The sequence below is a fragment of the Balaenoptera physalus genome (genome assembly GCF_965194825.1).
Source record: "Balaenoptera physalus genome assembly, chromosome: 1".
Taxonomy (NCBI): domain Eukaryota; kingdom Metazoa; phylum Chordata; class Mammalia; order Artiodactyla; family Balaenopteridae; genus Balaenoptera; species Balaenoptera physalus.
The window spans coordinates 145,689,838-145,707,102 of NC_138882.1; the positions used below are offsets into that span (position 1 = coordinate 145,689,838).

Sequence of the window (17,265 nt, forward strand, 5' to 3'; positions counted from 1 at the left end):
TATGCTATCTGACTCCTTTAAGCATTTGCGTTTTTGACCCTTGATATGGCAGAGAGAACGCAGACAAGGACTCCTGAGACCTGAGCTCAACTCTGGCTCAGGGCATGACCTTGGACAAGACCATTTCTAATTCTCTCTCTAAAACACTGAATAAGTTAATACGACAAATAGGAAAGAGTTTGTAAAATTACACAGAGAACTGCACCGCATGAGATAGCAAAACCGTTGGCAAAGAGTTTACAAGAGGGAAGAGAAATGGGAACATATTGTATATGTATAACTGATTCACTTTGTTATAAAGCAGAAGCTAACACACCATTGTAAGGCAATTATACTTCAATAAAGATGTTAAAAAAAAAAAGAATAGAAATAATACACTAGAAAATAAAACTTGACTCTTAAAATGATAGGAATAAAAAATAAAATGAAAATTAAATGAGGCAATACAATAAAAAAAAAAAAAAAAAAGAGTTTACAGGCAAGAAAAACACATCACAAAGGCAAATTTAAAATTTAAGAATTTTAGGTTCCATGATCATTTTGCTAAGACAAAGCTATCTTATTGCATGATGGGTTTTTCTCTATTAAAATCAGTTTTATCTATTCGTCTTTTCTTTTTTTTTTTTTTAATAGGAGATGGAGCAATCTGCTCTTTTTTTAAAATTTTATTTATTTATTTATTTTTGGCTGCGTTGGGTCTTTGTTGCTGCGCGCGGGCTTTCTCCAGTTGCAGCGAGTCGGGGTGGGGCTATTCTTCGTTGCGGTGCACGGGCTTCTCATTGCGGTGGCTTCTCTTGTTGTGGAGCACGGGCTCTAGACACACGGGCTCAGTAGTTGTGGTTCGTGGGCTCAGTAGTTGTGGCTCGTGGGCTCTAGAGCACAGGCTCAGTAGTTGTGGCACACGGGATTAGTTGCTCTGGGACATGTGGGGTCTTCCTGGACCAGGGCTCAGACCGGTGCCCCCTGCATTGGCAGGTGGATTCTTAATCACTGCGCCACCAAAACTATCTATTAGTCTTGAGGTTGTCTTTTCCCTTCTTTACAGGTAAAACAATCATTAGGCTCAGAGCAATGTTCATCACTTGTGACAACTGCTTTTTTTCCATTTGTATTTACCTGTAATGTCACTTACTCATCTAAGCTATTTCAACTCTTTGCTTACCTAATCTTCTTATCTCAAAGCAAAAACATTTTGCCTGATTTTTCCCAGCTTTCAAATTCTCATGAAAATCTAATGAAAGAAGAAAGCCCAATCCAGACAATTTTTTTTATACTGCTGGAAAGGACTGCGAGTTTCAATACTGAACAGTTCCTAGGAACAACAAACATTCCTGAGAGGAAAATATAAACTATGTGTTTTGTGTTCTTTTTTTTTTTTTACAACTTTAATATAAGCTTTACATAGGACAATTTCTCTTACAAGTCGATCAATTCTGATTTAATGCAGGGATAGTTTAGTCAATTTCATTCACCATCAAAATTGGTAGCTTTGTTCATTTTTACAGTTTGTTAGTTCACTTATTCATGAAACTAACGTGATATATGTCTACTTTGTGCTAGGCATCATTCTAATAATTCAGGATACAAAGACAAATAGAAGTCGTCGTTTTCACAAAGCTCTGCCTTATGAAGGGAAAATGGGTATCCCAATATTCAAATATAGTCTAGTCTGATAAGGCTTTATAGATTTAATGAATGTTAATTGAACACCTACTCTGCTCTGGTCATAGTCAGTAAGCACAGGGGATTCAGTAGCAATTAAGGCAGGTGTACTTTCTGTCCACACAGAGATTATATTCTATTGACGTATAGAGTCAACAAACACATATAATAATTAAAGATAGTGATTAGTTCTTTGAAGGAAATGGATAAGTTACTGTAATATGAACACTGATTTTAGGTAGAGGGTTCAGGAAAGACCTGAGGGTGAAATTTAAGCTAAGACATGAAAAAAAAAAAAAGAACCAACAATTTCCAAGTAAAGAGAAAGACAAATGCAAAGATTCTGTAGTAGCAAAGAGCTTCATATGTCCTAGGAATTGACAGGAGTCCAGTGAGACTAGACTGGAGTAAATAAGTAGGAAAGTTGTATAAAATGAGGATAGAGAGGTAGAAAGTGGAGAAAATCAAGCAGGCCATGGCAAAGGCTTTAGATTTTATTCTAAGTACAATGAGAGGATACAGAAAGATTTTTTAAAAATTGAAGTACAGTTGATTTACAGTATTTTGTTAGTTTCAGGTTTACAGCATAGTGATTCAGTTTTTTTTTTTCTGATTATATTCCATTATAGGTTATTACAAGGATTGAATATAGTTCCTGTGTTATACAGTAAATCCTTGTTGCTTATCTATTTTAGGTTATAGTAGTTTGTATCTGTTAATGCCATACTCCTAATTTGTCCCTCCCTCCATAACTTTGGTAGCCATAACTTTGTTTTCTATGTCTGTGAGTCTGTTTATATTTTGTATATATATTCATTTGTATTATTTTTTAGATTCTACATATAAGTGATATAGTATTTGTTTTTCTCTGTTTGATTTACTTCACTAAGTATAATATTTTCTGGGTCCATCCATGTTGCTGCAAATGGCAATATTTCATTCTTTTTTATGGCTGAGTAATATTCCATTGTGTGTGTGTGTGTGTGTGTGTGTGTGTGTGTATATATATATATATATATATATATATATATATATATATATATACCACATCTTCTTAAGCCAATCATCTGTTGATGGGCATTTGGGTGGTTTCCATGTCTTGGCTATTGTAAATAGTGCTGCTATGAACATTGGGGTGCATGTATCTTTTTGAATTAGAGTTTTCTTTTTTCTGGATATATACCCAGGAGTGGGATTGCTAGATCATATGGTAGCACTATTTTTAGCGCTATTTTTTTTTTTAAGGAACTTCAATACTATTTTCCATAATGGCTGCACCAATTTAAATACACTCCCACCAACAGCATATGAGGGTTCCCTTTTCTCCACACCCTCTACAGCATTTATTATTTGTAGACTTTTTGATGATAGCTATTCTGACTGCAATGAAATTGGAACACTCCCTCACACCATATACAAAAATAAAGTCAAAATGGTTTAAAGACCTAAATTTAAAACGTGACACCATAAAAATCCTAGAAGAGGACATAGGCATTCTTTGACATAAATCGTAGCAATACATTTTCTTAGATCAGTCTCTCAAGGCAAAAGAAATAAAAGCAAAAATAAACAAATGGGACCTAATCAAACTTAAAAGCCTTTGCATAGCAAAGGAAACCATCAACAAAACGAAAAGACAACCTACAGAATGGGAGAAAATATTTGCAAACGTTGTGACCAATAAGGGATTAGTCTCCAAAATATGCAAACAGCTCATACAACTCAATATCAAAAAAACAAACAACCCAATCCAAAAATGGGCAGAAGACCTAGATAGACATTTTTCTAAAGAAGACATACAGATTGCCAACAGAAGGGTTTTAATCAGGGAAGAAACGTAATCTTATTTGCTTTAAAAGAAATCAGTCAGGAGTTCCACTTCTTCTTCTTTTTTTTTTTTTGGAGACTTTTGATTAAATGTTTATTCATTTTAATTTTGCCTTTTTAAAAATTCTGAAGCCAGTATATTGTTTTTTCCACATCTGAAATATTTTTCCTTTTTTTTTAAATTTTATTTTATTATTATTATTTTTATACAGCACGTTCTTATTAGTTATCTATTTTATACATATTAGTGTATACTGTATACATGTCAATCCCAATCTCCCAATTCATCCCACCACCACCACCCCTCTGCCCAGTTCCACTCCTTAAAATGGCTAAATAGTTCTTATCATATGAATTCTTTCCCAGGTAACAATTATAAATGCTGATCAAAATATATCAAACAATTCTCTGAAGATACTGGAAAGTGACCAAAGCCAGATAGAAACTGAGAAGGAATAGACACATTGAAGGAAAAAACAGTTTTATATGTGTTTCTTGATTTTACAGATTTTTGCCTGAGAGCAGGCCCTAATCAGTGCCATGCAGGACAGCTAATACTCAGATAGATAGAAATATGCAGTCTTCATAGCTAAGAAATGAGAGGTCAGAGTTCAAGGCCACCATAGCAACTAGAAAATAAAAGGTAAGGAGATCTCAGAAAGGAGAGAGACATAGAAAGGGAGCTCAACACTATGCATAAAGGTTACCTTAATCTCTGGATGATCTCTGAATTACATAATAAGTAGCCCAACTAAGGCTTAAAGAACTCAACAAAGGAGAGACAAAACTTGGAGTTTGAGTTGTCATTAAATTACCTGCTTAAAAAAAATACTCCTCAGAGAAATAAGAATAATCCACTGTCTCTACAATACATCAATTAACAATGTTCAAGATATGAGTCAAAATTACTAGACATATGAAGAAACAGGAAAATGTAATTCTTACTTAAGAGAACGGCCATTTAATGAACAATAACCCAGAGATAACACAGATGTTAAAATTAGAAGACAAGAATTTTAAAGCCAGTAATTTAACAATGCTTAAGGATGTAAAGGATAACACTCTCATAACTAACAAACAGATAGGAAACGGCAAAGAAATGGAAACGATTAAAAAGTAGAAATTCTCGTATTGATAAATATAATATCTGAAATGTATGGGTCCATGAGCTGGTTGGAGATTGCAGACAGAAGAGTCAATGAACTTGAAAAAAGACCAATAGAGAGTGTCTAATTGAGAGAGAGAGGGAGAGAGACAGAGAGAGAAAGACAGAGAAATATTGGGGGGAATAAAAAAACCCAGAAGCCCTCAGGGGCTATGGAACAATATGGAACAAAGGTCTTAAAACTGTGTAATTGGAGTCACAGTAGGAGGAGTAAGAGCAAATAGGGCAGAAAAGACATTTAAATATATACATGCTAAAGATTTCCCAAACTTGGTGAAAGACAGGAATTTACAAATTCAAGAAGTATAGCAAACCTGGGGGAGGAAGGATAAATTCCCAAAACACCATATCTGGGCACACCATAATAAAAACTAAGATTAAGAGAAAATCTTAAAAGTAGCCAGAGAAAAAGAATACACTGTACATTGGGGAAGAACAAAATAAATGATGTTTGACTTCTCATAAGAAACAATGGTGCCAGAATACAATACATTGACATCTTTAAGTGCTGAAGGAAGAAAAAAGAAAACTAAGAAGGTGTGTTTTTGTTTGTTTGTTTGTTTGTTTGCCAGTAGGCCTGCAACAACAAAAGAAATGCTAAAGGAAGTTCTTCAAGCTGAAGGGAAATACCAGGTGGAAGCTTAAATTTTCATAAAGAAATAAAAAACAATGGAAATGGTAAATATGTAGGTAAACACAAAGGATTATGCTTTGTTTCTCAGAACTTTTTTGAAATATGTATGACTGTTATGGACTGAATTGTATCCTTTCAAAATTCAGATGTTGAAGCCCAACCCCCAATACAACTGCATTTGGAGATGGAGACATTATGGAGGTAATTAAGGTTAAATGAGATCATAAGGGTGGGGCCCTAATCTGATGGAATTGGTGTCCTTATAAGAAGAGTAAGGTAATTAGGAAGCTGTGCAGGAATCCAGGTGGGTGTACAAAAAATACAGTGAAAGCCTGGGCAGGAGGAGAGAACACGGAGGCATCCGTTTATGCAGAGCTGGTCTTTGTATCCATGAAGTCATTCCAATTAGCTAATGTGAGATGCTGGGGACACACATAAGTCTATATACCTAGATCCTGTCAAGGCTGATAACACATAAGTTTCTCTCTCATGGCCTTACAAAGCCAGCCAACTCTATGTGCTTTAATATACTTGAAAAGAAAGGCACACTAACTGATACAATAATTGCTTCTCAAGGAAGTCTACAAGAGAACTGTTAAGAAAAATTCAGAAATGCAGCTCTATAAAAGTCAGGTTCAATTCTGGAAAGATCTGGGGCTTCCGGTAGCTGACTTGGGTTTGAATCAAGGCTCTCCCCATTTACAACTGTTAAGACCTTGATCAAGTTACCTCACTGTTCTGAGCCTTAGTCACTAGTAAAACTGACATAATAAAACTGACCACATAGACATGCTGTGAAGATCAGATGAAATCCTGAATCTTCATGAGGGCCTCAATGTGCTGAGCATAGAACAGATTCTCCCAGTCGGCTGTAGGGGTAGTGCAATCAACTTTTATGTGCTACAATAAATTATAATTGTCAGTTCCATATCCAACTTTCCCACTAGATGATAAGCCACTGGAGGACAGGAATCATGTGTGACCATATTCTTGCCTGGTCCAGAGTAATCCCTCAGGAAATCTCTGTAACATGCTGGAAAGAGTGACTGAATGAAGGGATGACATCACTACCTCTAACCGGGACAGCACTGAGGACATGGCAAGCTCTTCATATGGAAGAGCTGGCTGACGCCCCCTGAGGCTAGCCCCAGGCTGAGGGGCTTTGGTGATAAGGAAGGAGGCAGACAGGCACTCGCAATGCTCCAATTCTAAAACTCCAAGAGCTAGAACCCTGCAAACATTATGACCCTGTGGCCCAAATCTATAAATTTAAATTCTGGCTTCAAACAATTCAAAGGTAACTCCCCACCAAGCCCAATTGTCCCAGAAAGCCAATTCCACCACAAGGGCAGCTTAGGAAACTGTCTTAGGCTCTCTTACCCGATGCCTCCCCCAATAAAAATGACTTCAAGTAAGACAGAGAAGAGTGCTTGGAGAGAGGGATGGCTGAGGTCCAGTTGGAAATAAGCTTCAGCATCTGGACACAGTGACTGTACCAGTTGGTGCTCTGTGGAAAAAGCCTGGGCAAAAAGTGATGGTTTTTGCAAAACTATTCTGGAGAGTGTATCAACAAGCACGAGACAATCTTTGATGGGTGTTTGGTGAACTGAAGTAAATCATCCATGGGAATGGGGTATGTGCCCTTCTAAGAGGAAATAAATAGCAGCAGCACAAGCTTGAAATGAGTGAAAAACAAGCCCAAATCTCAGACAGATGAAATTGCAAAGGCTCCAGAGCCAGAAAAGATCCTATCCTATTTTTTTCTTCATCCTGAAGTTAACCAGATGGAGATTTTTTTTTAAAGTACCAATCTATTCATATACTTGGAATGAAGGATTTTGCTTTGTGATGGAAGATCTGTATTTAATTGTAAAAATGAAACAAAATATCTTTTTTTCCAAATCTAGAGTTTAGATAAATTTTGTTTCTTTTTTCTTTTTTCCCTCTCTTCTTTCCCCTCCTTTACTTCCCTTTTCTTCTTCTATCTCTTCCCTTCTGCTTTAGATGATATATTTACAACTGCATGTTTATAATATATTCTGGACAATGTAATAACAGAGCAGCCACTTTCAGACATAGCATATGAGAGAATATGTACATATGAAACACAGAATAAAAGCAATGTAACTTCCTCTTATGGTGTTCTGTATGATGACAACAGGCTGTAAAACCAGTGATAAACCAGAATAAGTAAATGGAAAGGAAAGGTGAGTACCAACGGAAACAGGTAAAAAGGCCATTGACAGTGCATCAGGAATCTCTCCAGGCTGTGCTTGCTACCCTGAGTTTCAGTTCCTCATCTGTAAAATATGGATAATAACTGTACCTAACTTATAGGGGTATCAGAGGATTAAATAAAATAGGACATGAAAAGCTCTTGGAGTTGAGACTGGGATATAAGTCTTCAAAATAAATATTAGGCATTGTGATTATTATGAGTATCATTCAAGGATTAACATGATTATATATATATATATAAATCTTTCCCACAGGAAAACGTACTCAATAAGGTACAATTATTGTTGTTATTATTACCATCATCATTGTTATTATTTTTATATCTCTTTATTTTATAGGTGGTTTCTGTCTCTTTGCTTGGCCTCTCTGGACTGATGATTTATTGGACAGTCTGTTTTGTTCTTGATTCAGATTTTGCCCCATTATGCTAACTTCTCGACTTCCTTAGATTTTGCTTTCTGTAACCCATGGGTAAGTCAGTCATACCCCATTCCTACGTCCAATGAAACTCTATACATAGAACTGCCCTAAGTGTAACTCTACATGCAACTTCATTGGTTGATGATGCAAAATCAACTAGCTAGATAAAGACCAGCAAGTCCCATGATTCTTGTCAAAAACCATAGTGGACTATTATGAAGATTTTATTAATGGTCAGAAAAGGGTCATTTTTTAAAATTTAAATTCAGGCTTAGGAAACAGGCATAACCAATTCTTGCCCACCAAGATACGTCATAATGTTTGGGCAAAGATGGCTTATATCCATAGCAACAGAGCCAACTCTGAGTCAAATACTGGGAAAAGCATTTCTAGACTGACACAGATGGTCAATTAGTAAACTAACTCTCTGAAAACCTGTTGATGGACAGCTTCATGGACAATGCATCCTGCACAAAGAGTCAGTTTACTGGATTGTTATCCTTGTTAAAAAAGACTCTGGGTTGTGTCTGTTATGAGTTCTGGTTCTCCTAAGGGTAATTATACCATGATGTGGGCTTGAAAAGGGCTATGTTTCAGTAACGGGTTTTCTATGTGTCATAGAAAGGGAGTGGATATTTAAGTTGAAAGTTGTGTAAATACATGACACTAGTTTAAATAGGAGACTGTAAAGTTTCAATCCCACTGTACCTCAGGCATAGAGTGATGTCTTTTTCTTGACTTTTCTAGAAAAGTCTAAGTGGTTATTAAGACCTATCAGATGTTATTTAATTTATACTCACTGTGCTTCCCTACTAGACAATGAGCTCCTTAAAACCAGGGACTAATGGGGGACTAGTTCATGTATCTCTACAGCCTGGCACAAGAGTGAAGGCACAAAACATGCTCTTTGAATCCAGCCACCACCTATGTGTGCATCAACTTTGAGAGAGAACTTGAGGCAGCTAAGAATAAAAGAGAAACACACTAAGAAATGGAAATCAATGGTTATTTGTATCCACATCCAGCTTCAGATCAGATCACTTTTGATTTGGCTGGACACTTAGAAGAGCTGGTAGGGGAGCAGACCATAAACAGATGACTTCAATGCAACATAGTGAATGTGAGGCTGAGTAATTGAGCCTGGGTCTTATTTTCCCTTGCTTTCCACATTTAATCCCTCCAAGGTCCGCTGATCTCTTGACCTCAATTCTCAGTCATTATTGCCACTGTCCATTATTGCCAAAGTCCTCATGGCTTTTTGTCTGTGGACTAACCTATTAAAGCTGGTCTCTCTTCATCCAGTGGTGCACCCTCAGGCCTTCTTCCTGACGGCTGCTAGCCAGTTTTTATAACAGAGGTCTGACAACACCCGTCACTATTCCAATCTTTCACCTATTCCCCGTGGTCTACTACCTGAAGTTCAACTCCTTAGCATGTTTTACAGGGACTTCTTCTGTTTGGTCCCTGCCCAGCTCTCTAACTTTTATTGTAAGTCATTCTTCTAAGAACAGTTTATGCCACAACTGAAATTCTGCAATTACCCTCAAATAGGCCTTGCTATTTTTTACTCCCATGTCTTTGTTCCTATGCAAGTTCTCTTACCTAGAAGAATATCCCTACCTTTCTTTGTCTGGTTGGTCCCTATTTATCATTAAGGTGCAGTACAAATGCTTTCTCCCCTGCAAAGAATTCCTTAATCTAGTTTTGTGCGAACTCTGTGCCTTGTACCTCTGGTATAGTACTCATCTCACTTTTATAGATCTTCTGTCTTCCCTATGAGATGACCCCATGAATTCAACACATTTTCTCCAAGCACCTTCTACAAACCAGGCACTGAGCTAAATACAAAGAGAAGTATGATATAACCCATGCCTTTAAAGAGTGCGTAGATTTCTGGAAAAGACAGATTATCTCAGAATGTGCTAAGAACTGGAGTTACATCTTAAAGATCAAGTAAAACTAGCAAGTGATAAAGAACTCTCCGAGTAGGGAAAGAAGCATATACAAAGGCACAGAGGAGTAGAATAACAGGAGCCATGGGGAAGCTGTGAGTAGGGCAATCTGGCCTTAGTGACAAGTACATGGGTGAGACTGGAGGGGACAGACCACAAAGGGAATGATGTGCCCAGAAAACTATCTGAGCTATGTCCCAAGGGCTACAGGGAACCATTGAAGGATTCTGGCTGGAGATTAACACAGTCCTTTTTACAAAGTAGAATATTACTCCTGTTGCCATGAGAAAAATGGGTTGTTATGAGAAAGAAAGATAGGTGAGAAGATGGGTTAGTCATCCGTGCCTGGATCAACATTTATTCCTTTGGCAAACACAGGCTGCATATGCTCCATATGTGAGACTTTAGGCTAAGAGAAAGTTAATTCTTCTGATGTAGGAGTCTGCAAATCTTCCAGATCCTGGGTATACGGGGAATGTAACAAAATGGACTAGTCAAGGGTGTAAAAACATTAAAGACCATACGAAGAAAGTGTCAACTTACCAATTTTCCAGTAACGCTCTGGCCACCTTCATTCAGCCAGAACCCAGGGACCATGGCTGAGAAATAAGGGCCCCAGACTCCTGGTACAAAGATCGGGTTTTTGCTGATCTGGAAGGAAAGGGGCAAAGTATGTGAAAATATTGTCCCTCAAGGCTAGAAGGAGCCTTACCCTCCTCCCATGTGATGTTTCTATGACCACGGAATTCAGCTTCTTATTAAATACCTTTGATGGTGGGGAAGTTAGTCCTGACAAAGGACAGGCCTGGCTTCACCTCTGGAAACCTTTCTGATAAACTCATTCAGGTGTCAAGGTAGCAAAAGAGATCATTTTGGAAAGAAACTGTTCCTGGCCAGCTCCCTCCCTGTGGTAGACTGATTGTAATAATGGTCCCCATTTTCTAGCCCTCCCTGCTTCCACCCACTGTGCAATATGACTTCGCAGCGCCTCTTGTTGAGAGGTGGGGTCCCCACCCCTTGAGTCTGGGTCAACCTTGTGACTTGGTTTGGCCAACAGAATGAGGCGGAAGTGACACTGTGCACCGGTTTTCCAGGCCTAGGCCTCGACAACTGTGTCCTTCTGCTCTTCCTTCTCTCCCTCTGCCACAAGAACACGCCCCAGCGAGCCTGCTGGATGGATATGCAGCAAGCTGAGTCAGCTCAGTTGTCACACGTGATGTTTCAGATACATGAGAGGGCCCAAATAGGATCAGCAAATCCTTGTAGTCAACCAGCAACTGGCGAGCCCGAATCACCAGAATCAACCAGCCAATCGATAGACTTGTGAACAAAAATACATGTCCTTTTGTATACCGCTAGGATTTTATGTTTGTTTCTAACCTAGCATTTTAATGGCATGAAATAACTGATATATCCCCCTCCTTCTACAAACACTTATTAGACACCTTATAGCATACCATTTCTCTCAACTGGGTGCTGAGGACACAGAGATGAATCAGAAAGAGTTCTTGTCTTCAAGAAGCTCCTCATCTCAGGGTAGTTAGATAAGTAAACAGTCAAATAGAAAACAGTGTGGTCCATGGGATGGTAAAGACAAAACATAGAATACTGTGGAGGGGCACGGCGGGTGAGGAATGAAATGGTCCAGAGATGGCTTCTTAGAGAATGGGACATAAGCTTAGACTAGTAAGATTTAGCCAGATGAATTAGAACAGGCATTCCATGTCAAGGGAATAGCTTGAACAAAGACATGCAGGTGAGAGAGATGCTCTCATTATTCAAGATACGGCAACATCTTTTTTTGGTAGCAGACCGTGGAAGCCCATTAGGTGTTAGGAAAGGACATCAAGAGATGAACCAGGACAGGCAGGGATGGACCACGTGTTCACTCATCTGGAATGGCATGAGCTTCTCATCCACCAAGCAGGGATGAATGCTGAACTGATATTATGGTTGTGGAAGGGTGTATTAAAAGGTAGGGAGGAAAAAGGAGTTAGGCACACTGGGTCTCCTCCTGCGTGTCTTGAGGCTGGGCAGAGAATCTGTTCATTCATTTATTCTACAAATATTTATTCAGCCCTTACTACGCCAGGCCCTGGGGATATAGAAGTGAACGGAATATAACCATAATTTCTGCCCTCATAAAGTTTATAGTACAGCACTTCAGCATATGGATAAACCTTCCTTAAATGTCTGAGCTCTAACTATTCTGGTTCTCTTTTCACTAAATGAGTGAGTCTTCAAATCAGCAAGAATTCCACCCTCCAAAGAGGAAGGGGGTGAGGGAAGGCAGGAGACTATACAATATTAGCAACTTTAAACTTTGTCAAATAAAGGTAATTTATAAAAGGGTAAATTTAACACCTAAAGGAAGAAGAATAATCTCAGGGGGAAAAAAAGGTTTTTTGTTTTCTTTTTTTTTTTTCCTGCAAGAAAAGACAGTTTAGCTTTCATTGACATATTCACTCATTCCTTTATGGGTTCAACAGATGTTTCCTGAGCTCCTACTGTGATCCAGGCACTGAAAGTAAATGTAAACAAAAGAGCATAGTCTCCACCTTCATGGAGCTGCTCTCTTCAGAGGGTGGCAGACTAGGGTGACCAATGATTCACGTTTGGCCAGGATTCTCCCAGTTTTAGCACTAAAAATCCTATGTCCTGGAAAGCTCTCAGCACTAGGCAAAAGGGACAACTGGTCACCCTAAGATGGACATCACACAAACGTATAAATACAAACTGTGATAAATAAATGAAAGAATATCAAAAGCTATTATAAGAGCTCATAAGTGAGGGACCTAATATAGTCTAGGGGTCAGGTAAGGCTTTTCTGAAGAAGTGATACTTGAATTAAGATGAAAACATACATAGAAATTATTCAGGTGTTAGTATATGTATATCTGTCTGTATTTGTATATGTGTGTGTGTGTGTTTGTGTTGGTATATGATACAGAGAGTGTTCCAGACAGAAGAAGCACACACTAAATGGTCTTCATTTTTGTCACTCTGTCTTTGCCAGTGGAAATTTTATCACATGCCAACTCTAGAAACTACTGCCCTACACTGCATGCCCCAGCTGCTTTGGGGTGAATAAGACAGCCCATGCCAAGCACTTGGGATCCAGGGCTTGGACAGGTGGATGGATACCCACCAAAGTCAAGCCATCTCTTTTCATGCCCTGCACCCCTTCCCTTCCAGAACTCTTCCAGCACCATTAGCCAGATTAGTTTCAGAGAGGTTGCATGTTGTCCACAGTCACACAGGTAGTAAATGGCCGAGGTGGGACTTGAACTCAGGTAGATACTGGCCTCAAACCCCAGGATATGCTTTTTAAAAAACAAACAAACAAACAAAACTTGTATACATAAATTGCTTAGGAGAGCTTTGCATCACCTCCCCCCACCGAAACCCCAAACCCCACGATTTAAAGATGTTCTTGCATCAGCTTTTGAAGAACTCCATTGGCAGACTGGGGCTCTGCTGATCAAAAATGGCAGGTGAAGGCTCTGCCTGGCTCTGTCCAGAAATTTCTGAGTTGGCTCCTGCTTGTGCTCACTCATTTGGAATGGCACACACTTCTCATCAGACGTCATGACTAAAGCAAGGAAACAAGGACACAGAAATATGTTCCCCAGAGCACCTCTAATCACTCCCAAACTCTGGGAGAAAACAAGTAATAGTTTGTTTTGACAGAGAGAGAGAGTGAGCACATTCATGTATTTATGTGTGCTTTAATCCTCTGCAATAAACCTAAATACTTAAAAATATTTTTGTGAAAGCTCTTTCCATGCTGATGGCTATCTTGGCCTGAAGGCTGCTCTGTGATCCAAAAGGAAGGAGCACATTTTACTCCACTAATGACAGGCGTCCGTACAGGACACTGACTTTCCAGCAATAAAGTGCTGTTGGCAACAACAACAGCTACGATTGACTGGGTACTTACCAAAGGCCATATTCTAAGCACATTGCAGGAATTAAATCACTTAATCTTCACAATGACCCTAAAGGGAAGAGTCTATCATTATTCCTATTGTACAGATGTGTAAACTGAGGCAGAGACTTAAATAGCATGCCCTAGGTTATAAAAATACAAAGCAGCCAGGCTCTATAGGTTCTGTATTTGTCTCTGCTAAAGTATGCCCTTGATTTTAGGCTACCATTGATTCTTTGAGTCCTTCATTTACTTTTCAAGGGCAGAAAGCAAGGGTCATTAAAGCCAACATAGACTCACTCAGATTGAACCAACCTCTTAGCCTTGATGACAAGTGGGTTAGGGAATCTTCATGAGCAAAAGACTTTTGATAAGTTTTCCCCCATACACTTGTGTAGAGCAGAGGAGAAAGCAAGGGCTGAGTCAAAGATCTATTTGATTCTATCCTGACTACCATGTTCCAGCCGGTGACCTTATAAAAGGTAATCTTTCTGAGCCTCAGTTTCCTCAGTTCCAAAATGGGAAGAATGATATAAATATGGGAGGACTTTTGTGAAAATGAAATAAGCTGTCACATATAAACAGCTTATTATATGTTAAATACCAAGTAAACATTAGTTCTCCTTGAAATGAGGCTTGCATGGTGGGATAGTCAAGTGACTGGGATGAATGGCCACAGGCAAAAGTAACTGCAAGCATTAAGGAGGTCTCTAGATTCATTCTTCGTTTTATTTAGTCAATGGTCTTAATAATGAAGTAGAAGATGACAATACAGAAGCAAAGTTTACATTTTCAGATGGTATAAACTTGGAAGGACTACTTATCATGAGCCAGGTCCAAATCAAGATTCAAACTTACTTTAAGAACTAGAACATTAAGCAAAATACAGCAAGAAAGTAGTTAACATTTCTTTGATCACACAGTTAAAATTCTGCACTTAAAAGGTACCGGTAATATTCTCTTCCATAATATTCTTTTTCATGGGTAGTGGTACATAAGTATTCAATTTAGTATTGTTTAAAGTGTATGTAGACCTTTGAAACATTCTTTAATTATGTGTGATGTGAATAAAGTTATAAAAACCTGCAATAAAACAAAACATTTGGGACTTCCCTGGTGGTCCAGTGATAAAGAATCCGTCTTCCAATGCAGGGGATGCAGGCTCGATCCCTGGTTGGGGAACTAAGATCCCACATGCTGCGGGGCAACTAAGCCTGTGTGCCACAACTACTGAGCTTGCACGCCTCAACTAGAGAGCCCACGCACCCTGGAGCCCGCATGCCACAACTAGAGAAGAGAAAACCCGCACACCACAACTAGAGAGAATTCCACAGGCTGCAAGGAAGAGCCCATGTGTCACAATGAAAGATCCCGCATGCCGCAATGAAAGAGCCTGCATGTGGCAAGGAAGATCTCGCATGCCGCAACTAAGACACGATGCAGCCAAAAATAAATAAATAAATAAAATATTTAAAAAACAAAACATTTGTTTGCACACTATATGCTAGGCACTGAGATCAGCAACAAAGTTATAAAAATAATAAGGCAAAATAACAAGAACAACAACAATAATAATAATAGAAGAAGAAGAGAGATGAGGAAGGAGGGAGGAGGAGGGAGGGGGAAGAGGGAGGAGGAGCTGGAGGAGAAGAATTAACAATAAAGCATGGCCCTTTTCCTCAAGGAGCTCCTAGTCAGACTGGGCAGACAGAAGTGGAAATAAAAAAATTACAACGAAACATGCCAAGTGCTACAGTGAGGTGGGTGACAAGGGTGGTAGAAGCCCAGACTGCCTGGGAGAAGAGTGAGCACTTCACAGAGGTGGCCACATGGGAGCCAGGCCTTGAAGGACAAATAAGTGCTTCTTTAGGTAGAGAGGGAGGGCATCCCAGGCAGCAACGCTCAGAGTCATGAAGCTGTGCAAGCACCTTGATTCTCATGAGGGCTTAAAGTTCCACATTTTACTTTATATAAAAGTTCACATGATTTGAAGGATGGGTATATTTTTGCATCAACATATCCTACTGCTTGTCAAAGATTCAATTTTTAAAATACAGTGGCTGAAAAAAAGTCTCAGTGAAACCACCCTCAAAGTCAGGCAGTAAGAAGAAGAAATTATAATATAGAAATAAGAAGAAGAAGAAATAGAAATCAAATAGTAATTGCTAACAGTTATTGTGGGCTTATTATGTGCCAGACTCTTCTAGGCTCTTTATAGACATTATCACATTTAAGACTCATGACAACCCAATGAGACCCAGTGAGGACCCAATGAGGTCCTATTATTATACAAACTCCACAAATGAGGACATCTAAGCTGAAGGAGGTCAAATAGCTAGTAAATACGAGAGGAGTAATTACAAGATACAAGCAGGATCCAAGGTATGATCTACCAACTTATTTTTGTCTCTAGATCTGACTCTCCTTATCTATAAAATAAATGGATTGGACTAGAGATGTTTAAGATCTCTCTTGTCTTTGAGATGAAGATTCTGGGAAGTTGAGTCATTCTCCCCTAGCTGGCCAATCAGAACTCTCCAGCAAGCTATTTCAACACAGACTCTGCCCTCACATGCCCTGGGGCTCATGGGGTTGCATGGGGCTACCTCTTGGGGCTTCTGTAAGTATCCACTTTGTTCTACTACCTCTCTGACCTGTGGCCAAGATTACTGGGGGCTCTTCTTGAGTGCCAACTTCATGGGTTATATTCAATGGCTACTATCTATAACATCTTACATTAGCTGAGTAAATATTCAGCACATACTTATTGGATACAGACTGAGTTCAAACTACTATTTAAATATAAAAAGACAGAAAGATGGGTGTCAAGAGCCATGTAAATGACATAATCCCTGCCCTGTCGAAGTTTACAATCTAGTAGGTATGGGAGGGCAGGATGGGCTGGGTAGTAACTCAGGTATCAAGGGACTTCTGAGTGTACATTTGCATTCAGACTTAGAATAACCCTACTAGTACATGGGGTCAAGCACGCACAGCCCGTTTTACAGGTGAAGACCCAGGGACGGGGGCAGTAAGCAAACTACCCAGGATCGCAAGGATCAGAAATGGTGGGGTTGGGATTAGAAGTCTCTCTCTATGTGCTCCTGCCTCTTTTCACGTCTGTGCCCAAGCTGGATCCATGAGTGGATGCCATTGGCTGACTTCGATCTAAGGCTATGCTACTGTCAGCTGAGTTTCCCCGCGGTGATAAAACCCAGGCGCCTGCTCACACCTCTTTCTGGGAGTGACGACTGGGCTCAGGGCAGGGAGCCGCTCCAGAGACGTCCGCTCTGCCTTCCCCCACCCCATCATCCAGAGCTTGGCCTAAGCCTCTGGCAGGGGCAGGAGGCAGGCTCCAGGCGCCAGTGGTCCTGGGAGGGAACAGGAGGTTTTGTTTTGAGTGTCTCCAGCCAGGTTGGGAATGTTCGAGGGTAGCCGC

The 17,265-nt window shown here is 39.5% G+C and overlaps 1 protein-coding gene across 8 annotated transcripts in view; it reads right to left on the reverse strand.

Moving 5' to 3' along the window:
* Nucleotides 1–17,265, reverse strand: part of FGGY (FGGY carbohydrate kinase domain containing) — a 416,066-nt gene that overhangs the window by 126,084 nt on the left and 272,717 nt on the right. For all 8 annotated transcript variants that reach the window (XM_082418647.1, XM_082418641.1, XM_082418642.1 and 5 more), the window contains one exon: nucleotides 10,442–10,549. In XM_082418647.1, coding sequence (XP_082274773.1) covers nucleotides 10,442–10,549 — 108 coding nt within the window. The remainder of the gene's footprint in view (nucleotides 1–10,441; nucleotides 10,550–17,265) is intronic.